Source organism: Nicotiana sylvestris, chromosome 2 (genome assembly GCF_000393655.2).
Source record: "Nicotiana sylvestris chromosome 2, ASM39365v2, whole genome shotgun sequence".
Classification (NCBI taxonomy): domain Eukaryota; kingdom Viridiplantae; phylum Streptophyta; class Magnoliopsida; order Solanales; family Solanaceae; genus Nicotiana; species Nicotiana sylvestris.
In genome coordinates, this window is record NC_091058.1 from 104,886,712 (window position 1) to 104,898,160 (window position 11,449).

At 37.1% G+C, this 11,449-nt stretch overlaps 2 protein-coding genes and 1 long non-coding RNA gene across 3 annotated transcripts; 1 reads left to right on the top strand and 2 right to left on the bottom strand.

The window, feature by feature from the left end:
- Positions 1–1,384: 1,384 nt before the first annotated feature.
- Positions 1,385–2,373, bottom strand: LOC138886527 (uncharacterized). The gene is made up of 2 exons (XR_011405435.1): positions 2,002–2,373; positions 1,385–1,725 (listed from the first exon to the last, which is right to left on the bottom strand). It is a non-coding gene; the product is annotated as an uncharacterized lncRNA (long non-coding RNA).
- A 203-nt stretch (positions 2,374–2,576) lies between these two features.
- LOC104221208 (mitochondrial outer membrane protein porin 2-like) lies at positions 2,577–8,205 on the top strand. Its single transcript, XM_009772217.2, has 6 exons — positions 2,577–3,025; positions 3,185–3,252; positions 6,878–6,988; positions 7,088–7,174; positions 7,260–7,468; positions 7,565–8,205. The coding sequence occupies exons 1-6, from the start codon at positions 2,977–2,979 to the stop codon at positions 7,869–7,871; spliced, it is 831 nt and encodes a 276-aa protein (XP_009770519.1). The 5' UTR covers positions 2,577–2,976; the 3' UTR covers positions 7,872–8,205.
- Positions 8,206–10,204: 1,999 nt separating this feature from the next.
- Positions 10,205–10,876, bottom strand: LOC104221204 (large ribosomal subunit protein uL24z-like). The gene has a single exon (XM_009772202.2). It carries the CDS (start codon positions 10,810–10,812, stop codon positions 10,372–10,374), a length of 441 nt encoding a protein of 146 aa, XP_009770504.1. The 5' UTR covers positions 10,813–10,876; the 3' UTR covers positions 10,205–10,371.
- Between the last annotated feature and the right edge of the window lie 573 nt (positions 10,877–11,449).

Here is an 11,449-nt window from a genome sequence, read left to right on the forward strand (position 1 = left end):
ATAAGTTCATATTTGTATAAAATCAGATAATCAAGCCGAATATAACAGTTGAGCGACCGTGCTAGAACCACGGAACTCGGGAATGCCTAACACCTTCTCCCGGGTTAACAGAATTCCTTATCCGGATTTCTGGTACGCAGACTGTAATATGGAGTCATTCTTTTCCTCGATTCGGGATTAAAATTGGTGACTTGGGACACCCTAAATCTCCCAAGTGGCGACTCTGAAATAAATAAACCAATCCCGTTTCGATTGTCCTTTAATTGGAAAAAACTCCCTTGTACCCTCGCGGGTATGTAAAAAGGAGGTGTGACACATATATAATTTCGTTTAATTTTCGTTTTTCTCGTTTTCTTATATGCAAAGTTATTAATAAGTTTTATAACCGTTTTCTTCTAATATATATAATCCATTTAATCTTTCTTGAGACATACTTTCTAATTTAGGACTTTTAATTTATTGTTCGTTAAAGTTTTATCAAGGGCTCTTTTTGGGATTGAACTAAAATTTCAATCTTTTTTTGAGTTATGAATAATCGAATTCTTTCTCAATTTAGGGTCTAGAGAGTTATTCCCAAAAGACTATTCTTTTTCTCGATTTATGCTTAGTGGTTAAATCTTTTTTTTTACCATGAAAAATTGTAATTTCTCATTTAAAACTCTAAATATTTTTTAAAAACAAAATAACATATATACACTTATTAGGAAAATTTCGGGCCCCAAAAAATAGGGGTTTAAAGCAGCTACTTTACCAGCTTTACCCTTGGGCCGACACTGGAAAAAATATTTAGTTTATGAGAAAAATATTATCCAAAATATTTACGCCAATCAAACACAAAAAAATTAAAATATATTTTCCAAAAAATATTTTCCTTTCATATCAAACATACCCTATAAGTTTTAACTTTAGACTCTACTTTGCCAACATCAATACCTTTAAAACCTACAAATGTAATTACGCCTTTTCCTATAGCCTGTTTGGCCAAGCTTCTTTTTGGTCAAAAGCGTTTTTTTTTTTGCCAAAAGCACTTTTGGCAAAAAATTGAGGTGTTTGGCCAAGCTTTTGGAAGGAAAAAAGGTACTTTTGAGGAGAAGCAGAAGCAGTTTGGAGAAGCAGAAAAAAGTAGTTTCTCTCCAAAAGCACTTTTTAAGAAGCACTTTTGAGAAAAATACACTTAGAAGCAGTTTTTTAAAGTTTGGCCAAACACTAATTGTTGTTCAGAAGTGCTTTTCAAACTAATTAGCCAAAAACAAACTGCTTCTCACCAAAAGTACTTTTGAGAAAAGCACTTTTGAAAAAAATCACTTCTCAAAATAAGTTAATTTTTGCAGCTTGGCCAAACGAACTATAAGTCGTGGATTACACAATAAATGACGAAATCAAGTTTCAAGAAATAAGAGATGTAATGTGTATGTATGGTTTGAATCTTATGGGATAATACATAATTACCTCATTAGGATTGTCGCTTCTTTTACTTTGCCCAAGTCCTATGACCCCCTTGTACAACTTTAAAGTAGTATTATTACACGCTTTTTAGGCCAACTCCACTTTCAACACAGGGAGTGATGGCGCGCACCAATATTTGCTTGACACGTCAAAATGCTAAAAAAAATACATCTATCCCAAAAGGCCAAAATGATTTCCAGCCCCTTCCCTGCAAACCCCTGCTCATAACTCCATTAACCTCTCCTCACTTTCTCAACCACCAGCAAAACAGTCGCCAGCCTTCAAATTAGACAAAAAAAATAGAGTTCAATTAGAAAATTAAAGGAAATATTTGAACTTATTCAGCAAATACATATCACGTTGGAAAAGAAATAGCCCATTCCCAGATTCTCCAATTGACAAAATGAAATCAATTTATGAAGGAGACAAGTAATTCCAAGGCTAGTTTCATTGCTAATTCGTTTCATCAGAGAAAACAATTTCAATAAATATAGAGAAAGCTTTCGATTTCAGCAATACTCATTTCATCTCCTAAAATAAGCGAATAAGACCCACAAATATTTTGAATCGGAGCTTCGCGATTTTGTTCTTCCTAAAGAGTCTTTGGAAAACAAAATCGTGGGATATCAATCAGGTCTTTATATTTTTCTGGTTGAAGCTTCCTAAGCTTTTCTATTTTTTGAAATTGATGTGGTGAAGATTGTAGTAATCAAAGTGGTAGGGGTATGGTTTAATGGCTGAATATGGGTAGTGTAGGTTTTTTTTCTTTTTGTAGAACAAGAATTCCGGTGGATTTGGTGGAGATGGAGGCGGTGAAGTGATGGAGGAGGCAGGAGCTATCTGTTACTAAAAGAAGAAGGAAGAAGAGAAGAAAGAAAAGGAAAACGATGAGGAAAAGTAAACCAAAAAAGAAAGAAAAGTAAAAAATACATTTAGTAGCAAATCTTGCAAAAAATTAAATTTTTAATTTTCTTTTTTGATTCCCTCACTCTCTTTAAGCAAGTGTTACACACTCTTCATGCCATGTGGACTCCAAAAGGGATAATAATATTTGTTCAAAGTTGTTAAGGTGGGCCATAGGACTCCCGTAAACTGTAAAGTAGAAATGTGCATTTGATAAAGTGCGACAACCCCAATGGAACAATTATATATTATCCCTTTTCTTCTACGCTATCAAATGTAGATAACGAATACGACAATGCTAATCTCTTTTTAATTTTTGTTTTCATTTAATAGTTCAATAATTTTTTAGATTTAATGAAGATTCAAATCAGTTGCCATACATTTACCAAGGAAAATTCCAATAGACCAGACCACACATATTAGCCGTCCGATTAAAACGACGGGCTGTATTGGATCCATGTTGGCAACCACGAACTGTCACGTTCTGGTGTTGATCGGACCTTTCTCCTCAATATTTTTTAGTTCCCTCTCAGCTCCCATTTCACGTTCCGCCTTGCTGCGCTACTCTCTCTCTTTCTCTCTATCTCTATAGTTTATATACGAATTTTCACCACTTTCCGAGAGAAAATGAGCAAGGGACCTGGACTTTTCTCTGATATTGGCAAGAAAGCCAGAGGTAATTTTCCGATTCATTTACTAAACTTTCATATTCTTTTCATTTTAATTTCAATTTTGTTACTCATGAGCGATGACTATATTAGTTAGGAAGATGAATTATCATATATAGCTGCATATACTGATACTCGACACCTGATATTTGATTTAAAATCGACAGATCTGCTGACAAAGGACTATATCTTCGATCAGAAACTATCTATTTCAACCTACAGTGACACTGGAGTGGTACGATTTTATTGACTTTTAGCTCTCGTTGATCTTTATTTCGTAATAGTTCATATCATTGCCGGCGAGAAACTCGTTTTTGGTTTATTCAGGTGCTGAATTTGTACGCTTAGGGTTTCATGAAATCTTCTTATTATATCAATTCATGATTTGAGTTGTCGTGTGGCTTGAAGCCCTGATCCAACATCTTAACTACTTTTCCTATTTAGAATTTTCTGTTACTCAGTATGGCTATGGGAAAGCAGCTATTCGTCTATGATAAATTGTAAGATGTCTGGGTCTTTTTTTAAGTGTGTTATGAATTTTTAATTCAAAAATAACAGTGCGTAAGTTTAAACTTTAGTTACAAAACTCAAAAGTTGGATAATGCTGTTTAGCAAAGCTATACATTATATCTTCACTGACCATGGATCTCATATTCTCATATAGGAAAATATATTTAATTATAGCTTCCAATTTTTTAAGGGTATTGCTGATTCTATTGCAGAAATAGTATTCCGTACTATTTTGATATGATACACCTTTGATTCTATATCGCAGCTAAATTTCAATCCATCTCTTCCGTTTACCTCACAAAATGATCAAACATCACCTTTAACTTAGCTCAGCCCTTGATTCCTGTGAAATCTTATCAACAAACAACATTTGTGGATGTGTTTTATATTATCGGAGTTAATATATGTGTCTCCCAGGGGATGTGTTTTAACCATTTGAGGTAAAGTAGGATATTTTTTCGTCATTTGTGGTAAATAAAGCTGCTGATACTTCCATTTCAAAGAAAAATATTAGAGCTGTTTAGCCCCCTCTGGGATTAGCTCAATCGGCAAAGGTAGAGGGACTTGTGTCTTAGGTAACAGGTTCGAGCTCTATGCCAAGCAAACTAACAACAACAACAATAACCCGGTATAATCCCACAAGTGGGGTCTGGGGAGAGTAGTGTGTACGCTAACCTTACCACCTTGGGGGTAGAGAGAGGGTAGAGAGAGGGTAGAGAGGTTGTTTTCGAATAGACCTTCGGCACAAGAAGATGAAATGCGACAATAGAATAGTAACAACAACATAACTAGCAAGATAGTACCAGCGAGCCAAGAGTCAGAAAATATACCTGGACAAGCAGTGTCAATAATCAGTGCAGTGACAAAGTCCTAGAAAATAGTACGAGCACAACTTGTACCACTGGCATAATAAAACACAACACTGACCAACTAGACTTACCCACAGAACGGATAAGAAAAACACTTAACCACCTACTAACCTTCAACCCTAATGCTCTCCCTCCAAACCTTCCTATCAAGGGTCATGCAATGGTGTTTAAGTGGAGAAGGGTAGAGGGGTGGGCCCATCTTCCCCGATTTTCGAAGGCTGGATTGGTCCAAAGGGTAGACTCTAGATGGATTTCTCAGATATCAAAAAAATTTAAAGTTGTTGATATTTTATGAAAACCAAAACTTACACAAGCGGAGAGTGGAGACCAATGCTATACCTTAGTATTTGGGAACTTCAAACTTGGCACAAGATGTTGTTCAATAATTTGGTAGTAATATTCTAACAATTGACTTTTTCCTTTATACATTTGAAGTTGAAACAAAAGGCTGTAGAATTTTGATGTGAACACTAGGTGTTTAAGTAGTATTGATTTGGCAAGACACAGAGAGAAAGTTCTACCTCTTCTTTTCATTGTTTATTTGACGTATTTGTCTGAAGTATATTTTCTTTAAAGATTTGCTTTAGCCGGAGTTTGTTCTTGATGTTGAAAAAAGAAGTAGCAAATTCTTGAGAAAGTCCAACTTAATGGAGGGAGCCACATAAAAGGAAAATGATTATATTCCTGTTCTTGCAGTTTTTGAGTGACGGAAAATGGCAAGATTTTGATTATTGGAAAATTTCTAAGCAGACAATTTTTACCTAATTTTTGACATGCAATTTCTTTTCCGTCGATATGTCCCGCAATTTGTATTTCAATTCCTTTTGTATCTGCTTGTTCTGTTAATTCAATAGCCTTTTTCATTGCTTTTCGAAAGAAAATTCTATTCTTTAATGCCCAGCTATAAATTCTGTAAGAATATTAGGGTTTCCATAAGGTTTTGCTATTCTTGTGACAACAATGTTCAGTTTTCGGTTTACACAATTAAATTCTTTTTGTAAGGTCATTTGTAATTCTTCGATTCCGCGCGGTCGACTTTCTATTAATAATTTTGGGAATCCCATAAAGATTTCAAATCGATTATTTTTTGAATCTCTATACGTGCAATTCCCTCGACGCCAGAGGACGTTCTCAATCTCATATTCTTTGTACATAATTCTTGATACAATCTCTTATTTTTTGATCTTCTTGTAAACCTTTAGAATAATTTTTTGGTTGTGAAAACCAAAGGGAATGATGACCTCTCGTCAGGTTGAGCAAAATAATGTCCTCTACACTATTTCAAGAAATATATGAGACCTCTCCTCTAGCTTTGATATGTTGTGAAATGATCTCTTATACCATCAACATTCATTTAGAGAATCTAGAGAAAGTTAAAAATTATGAAAACTCCGACAGAGCTAATCATATTTACCTTAAAAATAATAGGGAAGACAGATTAGTTGACTTCAAGTAGATGATTATGCCAAGCCGATAAAATTGTAATTGCGTCTCCAACAGTCAACTCTCCTCTTCCCCTTCCCTAATGGTACCTTCTTCTTACCACTGTGCCTTCTCCTCATCATTACAAATGCCACCCCTACCCTTACCCAAATCTGAATGTGTGAACACTTCCAGTTGGACCTTCCCAAAACCTGAACACACATGCACTGTCTCCCTTCCACCATCACAGTTCGCAAGCCCCTCCCTGCCAGACCTTCACCCTCCTTTTCGAAATCAAAGCACCATTCCCATTCTCCTCCCAAACCCCAGCCTCATATAACCCTCTCCCCACAAGACCGCCCATTCTTCCCCAATACCAGCCACCCCTCCCAATGCAAGCTGCACCTTGCCACGCCTCTATTCATCTGGATGCCTTTAGCCCCACCACCCCACCCCACCTGCTCAAAGGAAAAAAAGATGACAATGCGTGGAAAGAGCAATTAAACTTAAACTTTGGTGTTTACATGCTTATCCCTAGATTGAAACTCGATGCGTCAGACTTGTTATCTTTCTGGTACAGACAAGAGAGTGCACACGGTACTGAGAAGCTTGTGCAGTTTATGGCCTCATTGTATCATATGGTTTTTGCCTTTCTTAGGATATTGCTTAAGATCCATGCACAATCTTCTAGGCCCATCTCTGTACTGATGATAGCAGTCTCTTGGTGCTGTACTTTTTAGAAATAAAATAATCTCCTGTGTTGCTCCAAAAGAAAAAAAAAAGGGAAATGATACAGAAAGAATTTGAGTAAGCTCTCATAAAGCCATCTTCTAAAATCCAGGATGATTCTTAAAGCATTTAGCCTTTTCACCTTAAGGTGGCACCTGTGTTTGGCTGACTTGAAAAAAATCTTTTTTCCTAAAGTGAATGGTCTTATTCGCTCCAGTAGATAGTTTCAGCTTTTTATGTGCAAAAATTTTCTCTATTTTGTTTTGCCACATTAATAGATCAACTGGAATTCCCAATTTCCCGTTCTTTAATCTTGATTTCTCGATATAGGCCCTTACATCAACTGCAGTAAAGAAGGGAGGGCTTTCAACTGGAGATGTTGGAGCACAGTACAAATATAAGAACACTTTGATTGATGTCAAAGTTGATACAGGGTCAAACGTGAGTTGCTCATGCCGTGATCTTCTTTGCAGAATCATACCCGTCTCTTTGTCATTTTTGTCTGTTTTACGTCTTCATGTTTCAACCTTTTGCTTGCAGATCTTAACTACTCTTACTCTCAACGACATTGTCCCCTCAACAAAAACTATTGCCTCTCTGAAGTTCCCTGATTACAGTTCTGGCAAGGTGAAAAGTACTCATATGTTATTGCTATGATCAATTGCCAGAAATTATAGAAGTTTCTGAAACTTGAATTTGGTTGTTCTTGCAGCTAGAGGTTCAGTACTATCACCATCATGCTGCCTTTAGTACAGCTGTCAGTCTGAATCAAAGTCCTACAGCTGATCTATCGGTCACGCTTGGTACTCCCACTTTCGCCATCGGTGCAGAGGCGAGTTATGATACTGCAGGTGGTAAACTTGCAAAATATACTGCTGGCATTAGTGTGACAAAACCAGATTCCTGTGCTGCTATAATACTGTAAGTTAATCAGTGTGAGCATTTGTATATCTATGAAGCATAAATGTTAAGAAGATTTAAGTTTGACATATCTGTTGCTCTACTTTTTTTCCTCAGGGGTGACAAAGGGGACACAATAAAGGCATCATATATACATCATCTAGATGAAGTGAAGAAGACTGCTGCTGTGGGAGAGATCACTAGAAGGTTCTCCACAAATGAGAACACTTTCACAGTTGGAGGGTCATATGCTGTTGATAACCTGACAATTCTGAAGCTCAAGCTCAATAATCATGGCAAGCTGGGGGCTCTACTGCAGCATGAGCTCATTCCGAAGTCATTGTTGACTATTTGTAGTGAGTTTGACACCAAGGCCTTGGATAAGACACCCAGGTTTGGTGTGGCCCTTGCTTTTAAGCCTTGAACTGCATCTTCGGATGTGTACAACCAAAAATTTGTTTGGGTAGTGCCTGGAGGACAGGTGCTCAATAAATAGTTCAACAAACTGGTGGTTTTTTTCACAGATTAAATGATTTCTGGAGGAGTTGCTCCAATACTAGGACCTTTTTATGGTCTTTCTTTAGTTTTCCTTGTCTTTTCATTCCCTTTTGAGAAAGTATAGAGATGAAGAGTTTTTTGTGTTCCCTCTGGAAGAGCTTTTTTGTGGGGCATGATGCAATAGCTGATTTATCGATTGCCTAAATTTAGATTTAACTTGCTACATTGATCTCTTCAATTGCTAAATTGTGTTCTTTGGATTTGCTTGCTGTGATTTGGATAATCTGTCGTTTAAACTGAATAAGATCCAGTCCTAGTGTTCCGAAAATAAGTTCGGAGCCTACTGAGCGTCTTAGCCTCCTCGCTGTGAAGCCCTTTCAATAGTTGCATCTCCACGTGCTCTGTGGCTAAAAATGTACTACTAGATGAAACTTTTTTAAAGAAGTTTCATACCATCCCTACTACGTTACCTATGTCATCTTAGACCAGACTCCTTTCACATAGTACTAAATTCTTTGCCTATGCTTACTGGAAGTACATTTGCTTATTAACTGCCTTTGATCTGTCTACTATCTGGTGTTATGCCTTAAGATTACTCGTACAGAGTGAGGCTTAAAAAGCGAAAGCTAAGAAGTAATAACTTAAGCCTTCCAGCTTTTCTGCAAAACAGAACCACTAACTCTACAGCTCAGAACGAAATGTTGTTCGCGAACCAAAATTGTTATCTTGGAGGCGCAATTGCAATTGAAGAGAAGCTCTTAAACCTGTCCTGGCTATTACTCTGGTGATCTTTTAGTATATGGTCCATTGACTGGATTATCCACTTTCGTTTCAAAGGCCAAATAATATTTTGTTTTCATTTTATTTTATCCTGTAACTTTGCATACTGCTCTGGGGTTAATTGAAGTATAGCGGTGATTCGATAGTTAACATGCAGGGAGTTTGAAGCCACAAGATGTTAGTCTCAGCAATTGGGGCGTGGAAGTGTGATCTATCGACTAGCCAAGACGCCACCTTTTACAAATGAAGAAAATCTAGCTAAGTCCGCACAGTGAGACTACTCTAAGCAAAGGACAGAAACTGTACAACAGAACTAGAAAAAACTATGTAATCAACTAGTGCTAATAAGAAATGACTAAATCAAATCGATTATGCAAAGTGACAAAATCAAATTGATTATGCAACTTTGAGGGAATAGAAGGACAGGAGTATCATTATAGGAAGTATGTAAACTTGTATAGAGAAGATACAAGTCTAGTGCCTCACATTTCAAAGCTTTTCTTTTGTGTTCTATTCCATCCGAACCATCAGAACAGGAGCGGATACACCATTCTGATGGTAGGTGCAACACACTTTCAATTCGAACTGCATATAAATAATTGATGAGTTTATAAAACAGTACATGTATAGCAAGTACAAATTCGTTGTCATAAAGATTAGTGGATACAGCATCACTCTCCACCTACATGCTTAAGACCTTGAATTCACCTTTGCATCAATCACTACTATTTTTTTTTTTTGGATAAATGTGATGTCCGGGTCAGGTATCTCTGCACACAACTCAACTAATTCCACTAAGTAACTAGTACCTCCTACCATCACAAGTACCAGGTATCTCAGTCTACATATGAGAAAAAGACCATCGATGGTGTTCAACATCAAGAACTCCTACTTTGAGTTGTCACGATGCAGCAGTGAATGTATAAGAGAAAAACTATTAAAGATGACTGGTAGCTGAAGTAGCAGCTAGCTCGCTAACTGGTACAGATTCTGCTCCAGAAGCAGAAAATGCAGCAACAACTGTACTGACATTTTGTTTCACCTCCTGACTAATATTCAAGTACATTTAGAGATTCCGGCTCCAAAGAAAATCAAGCATTAGATTTAGTTACCAGTGAACAAAGAATCATCACACCAGTCACCGGCTCTCAGCAGAGCTTCAATTACAAATTAGATAGTTGGCAACGGATGCAATCACTATAGATAAGAAACCTGAATACAGCTCAAAATCTACATAGTTCTGAACTACTAATAGGCACTTCAAACCTAGATCAGACACACAAATTTTTGAGCCCATTTTAACAACCATATGCTTTATCGTAAAAGCTAGTCCGAAAATCAAACGCTCAATTATCAGTCACCTGATTGAGTTTGCCAACAAACATGTTTAATGCATAAACTAGTAGAGCAAGCAAACTAGCAGCAGTAGCAGGGGTAATAGACACAGGGCAACAGATAAAAATGTAGCTAACACGATACTTAACGAGAATGACATTTGATTATAGCAAAAATTGCACACTGTTATCACTAAATACTGCAACAAAATTCAGAGTCTCAGAAAAAAACCCTTTAGCTATCCCAACAAGCACTAGGTAGCAATAGCAATAAGATATAACAGAACAGAAACACAAGAGGTGGCAGAAAAACTAATCAACGGTCTGCATGATATCCTCGGCGGTGAACTTAGTACCCTTATCCTTATCAGCAGCAGCACGACCCTTAGCCTTACGGTCAAGAAGAGACTTACGGTCCTTGTCGAGCCTGAGCTTGGTGACGACAACCTTGGACGGGTGAATACCAACGTTAACGGTAGATCCGTTAACTTTCTCTCTAGTAATGCGCTCAATGTGAATCACCCACTTCTTACGGTAAACTTGAACAACTTTGCCCTCACGGCCCTTGTAGGTCCCGCGAACAACCTGCACCTCGTCGTCCTTCCTCACCGGCATAGACCTGACATTGTACTTGGTTCGCAAATCGGATGACAAAGGTGCGCTCATCAACACGCGACGAACGCTGGAAGGAGCTGTGAAATGAGCCTTCCTGCTCTTGCGGCGGGAGGAGGATACTCTTGGATTGTACTTCATCTTCGCCGATTTCTCTCTCTCACTCTCTCTGCAAATGTGGCCGGTGGAGACAAAGCGATGTTAGGGTTTTTGTGATCTTATATGGCACAAAGGGGGCTGGGAATTTCTAGGGTATCTATTGGGCCCTTCTATAGTGGGAGGCCGGTTATTTGGGCATGTATTTATGGAACGGTGTTAAGTTAGATACTTGTAAGTTTATGGCCCAACTGAATGATATTGGATTTAACTTGATGTACTTGAGCTTTTTTTTTTTTTTTTTTTTTTTGGGTAGAAAAGCCACTCTAAAGCTATTTAGAAGTTAGCTAATGTATCCTGATTTTCGTTTTTCAATTTAATTTTTCGGGATAAATTATCTTGAAACTAAGCTAGTTGATTTGGTTGAAACTTAAAAAAGAGTTTTTAAAGCTGTGTTGAAAAATAATTTTTGGAAGTTGACGTTGTGTTTGGACATGCATTTTATTTGAAAAAAGTTGAATTTTTGTGAGTGAAAGATAATTTTTCACGCAAAACTGCCCTAAACTAATTTTTGGCAACTTGAAAAAAAAATTATTTTTTTAAAAAAAACTGATCATATTCCCTAAACAAATAATATTTTCAATTTATTTTTTTTTTGGAAAAAAGCAACCAAAATCTATGA

What these genes read in the sequence shown, in the direction of transcription:
- LOC104221208 (XM_009772217.2), top strand. Translation starts at nt 2,977, where the DNA reads ATGAGCAAGGGACCTGGACTTTTCTCTGATATTGGCAAGAAAGCCAGA. An exon ending in AAGTTGATACAGGGTCAAAC is followed by an intron (nt 6,989 to 7,087) that starts GTGAGTTGCTCA and finishes TTTTGCTTGCAG; the next exon opens with ATCTTAACTACTCTTACTCT. An exon ending in CTGATTACAGTTCTGGCAAG is followed by an intron (nt 7,175 to 7,259) that starts GTGAAAAGTACT and finishes TTGTTCTTGCAG; the next exon opens with CTAGAGGTTCAGTACTATCA.
- LOC104221204 (XM_009772202.2), bottom strand. Translation starts at nt 10,812, where the DNA reads ATGAAGTACAATCCAAGAGTATCCTCCTCCCGCCGCAAGAGCAGGAAG.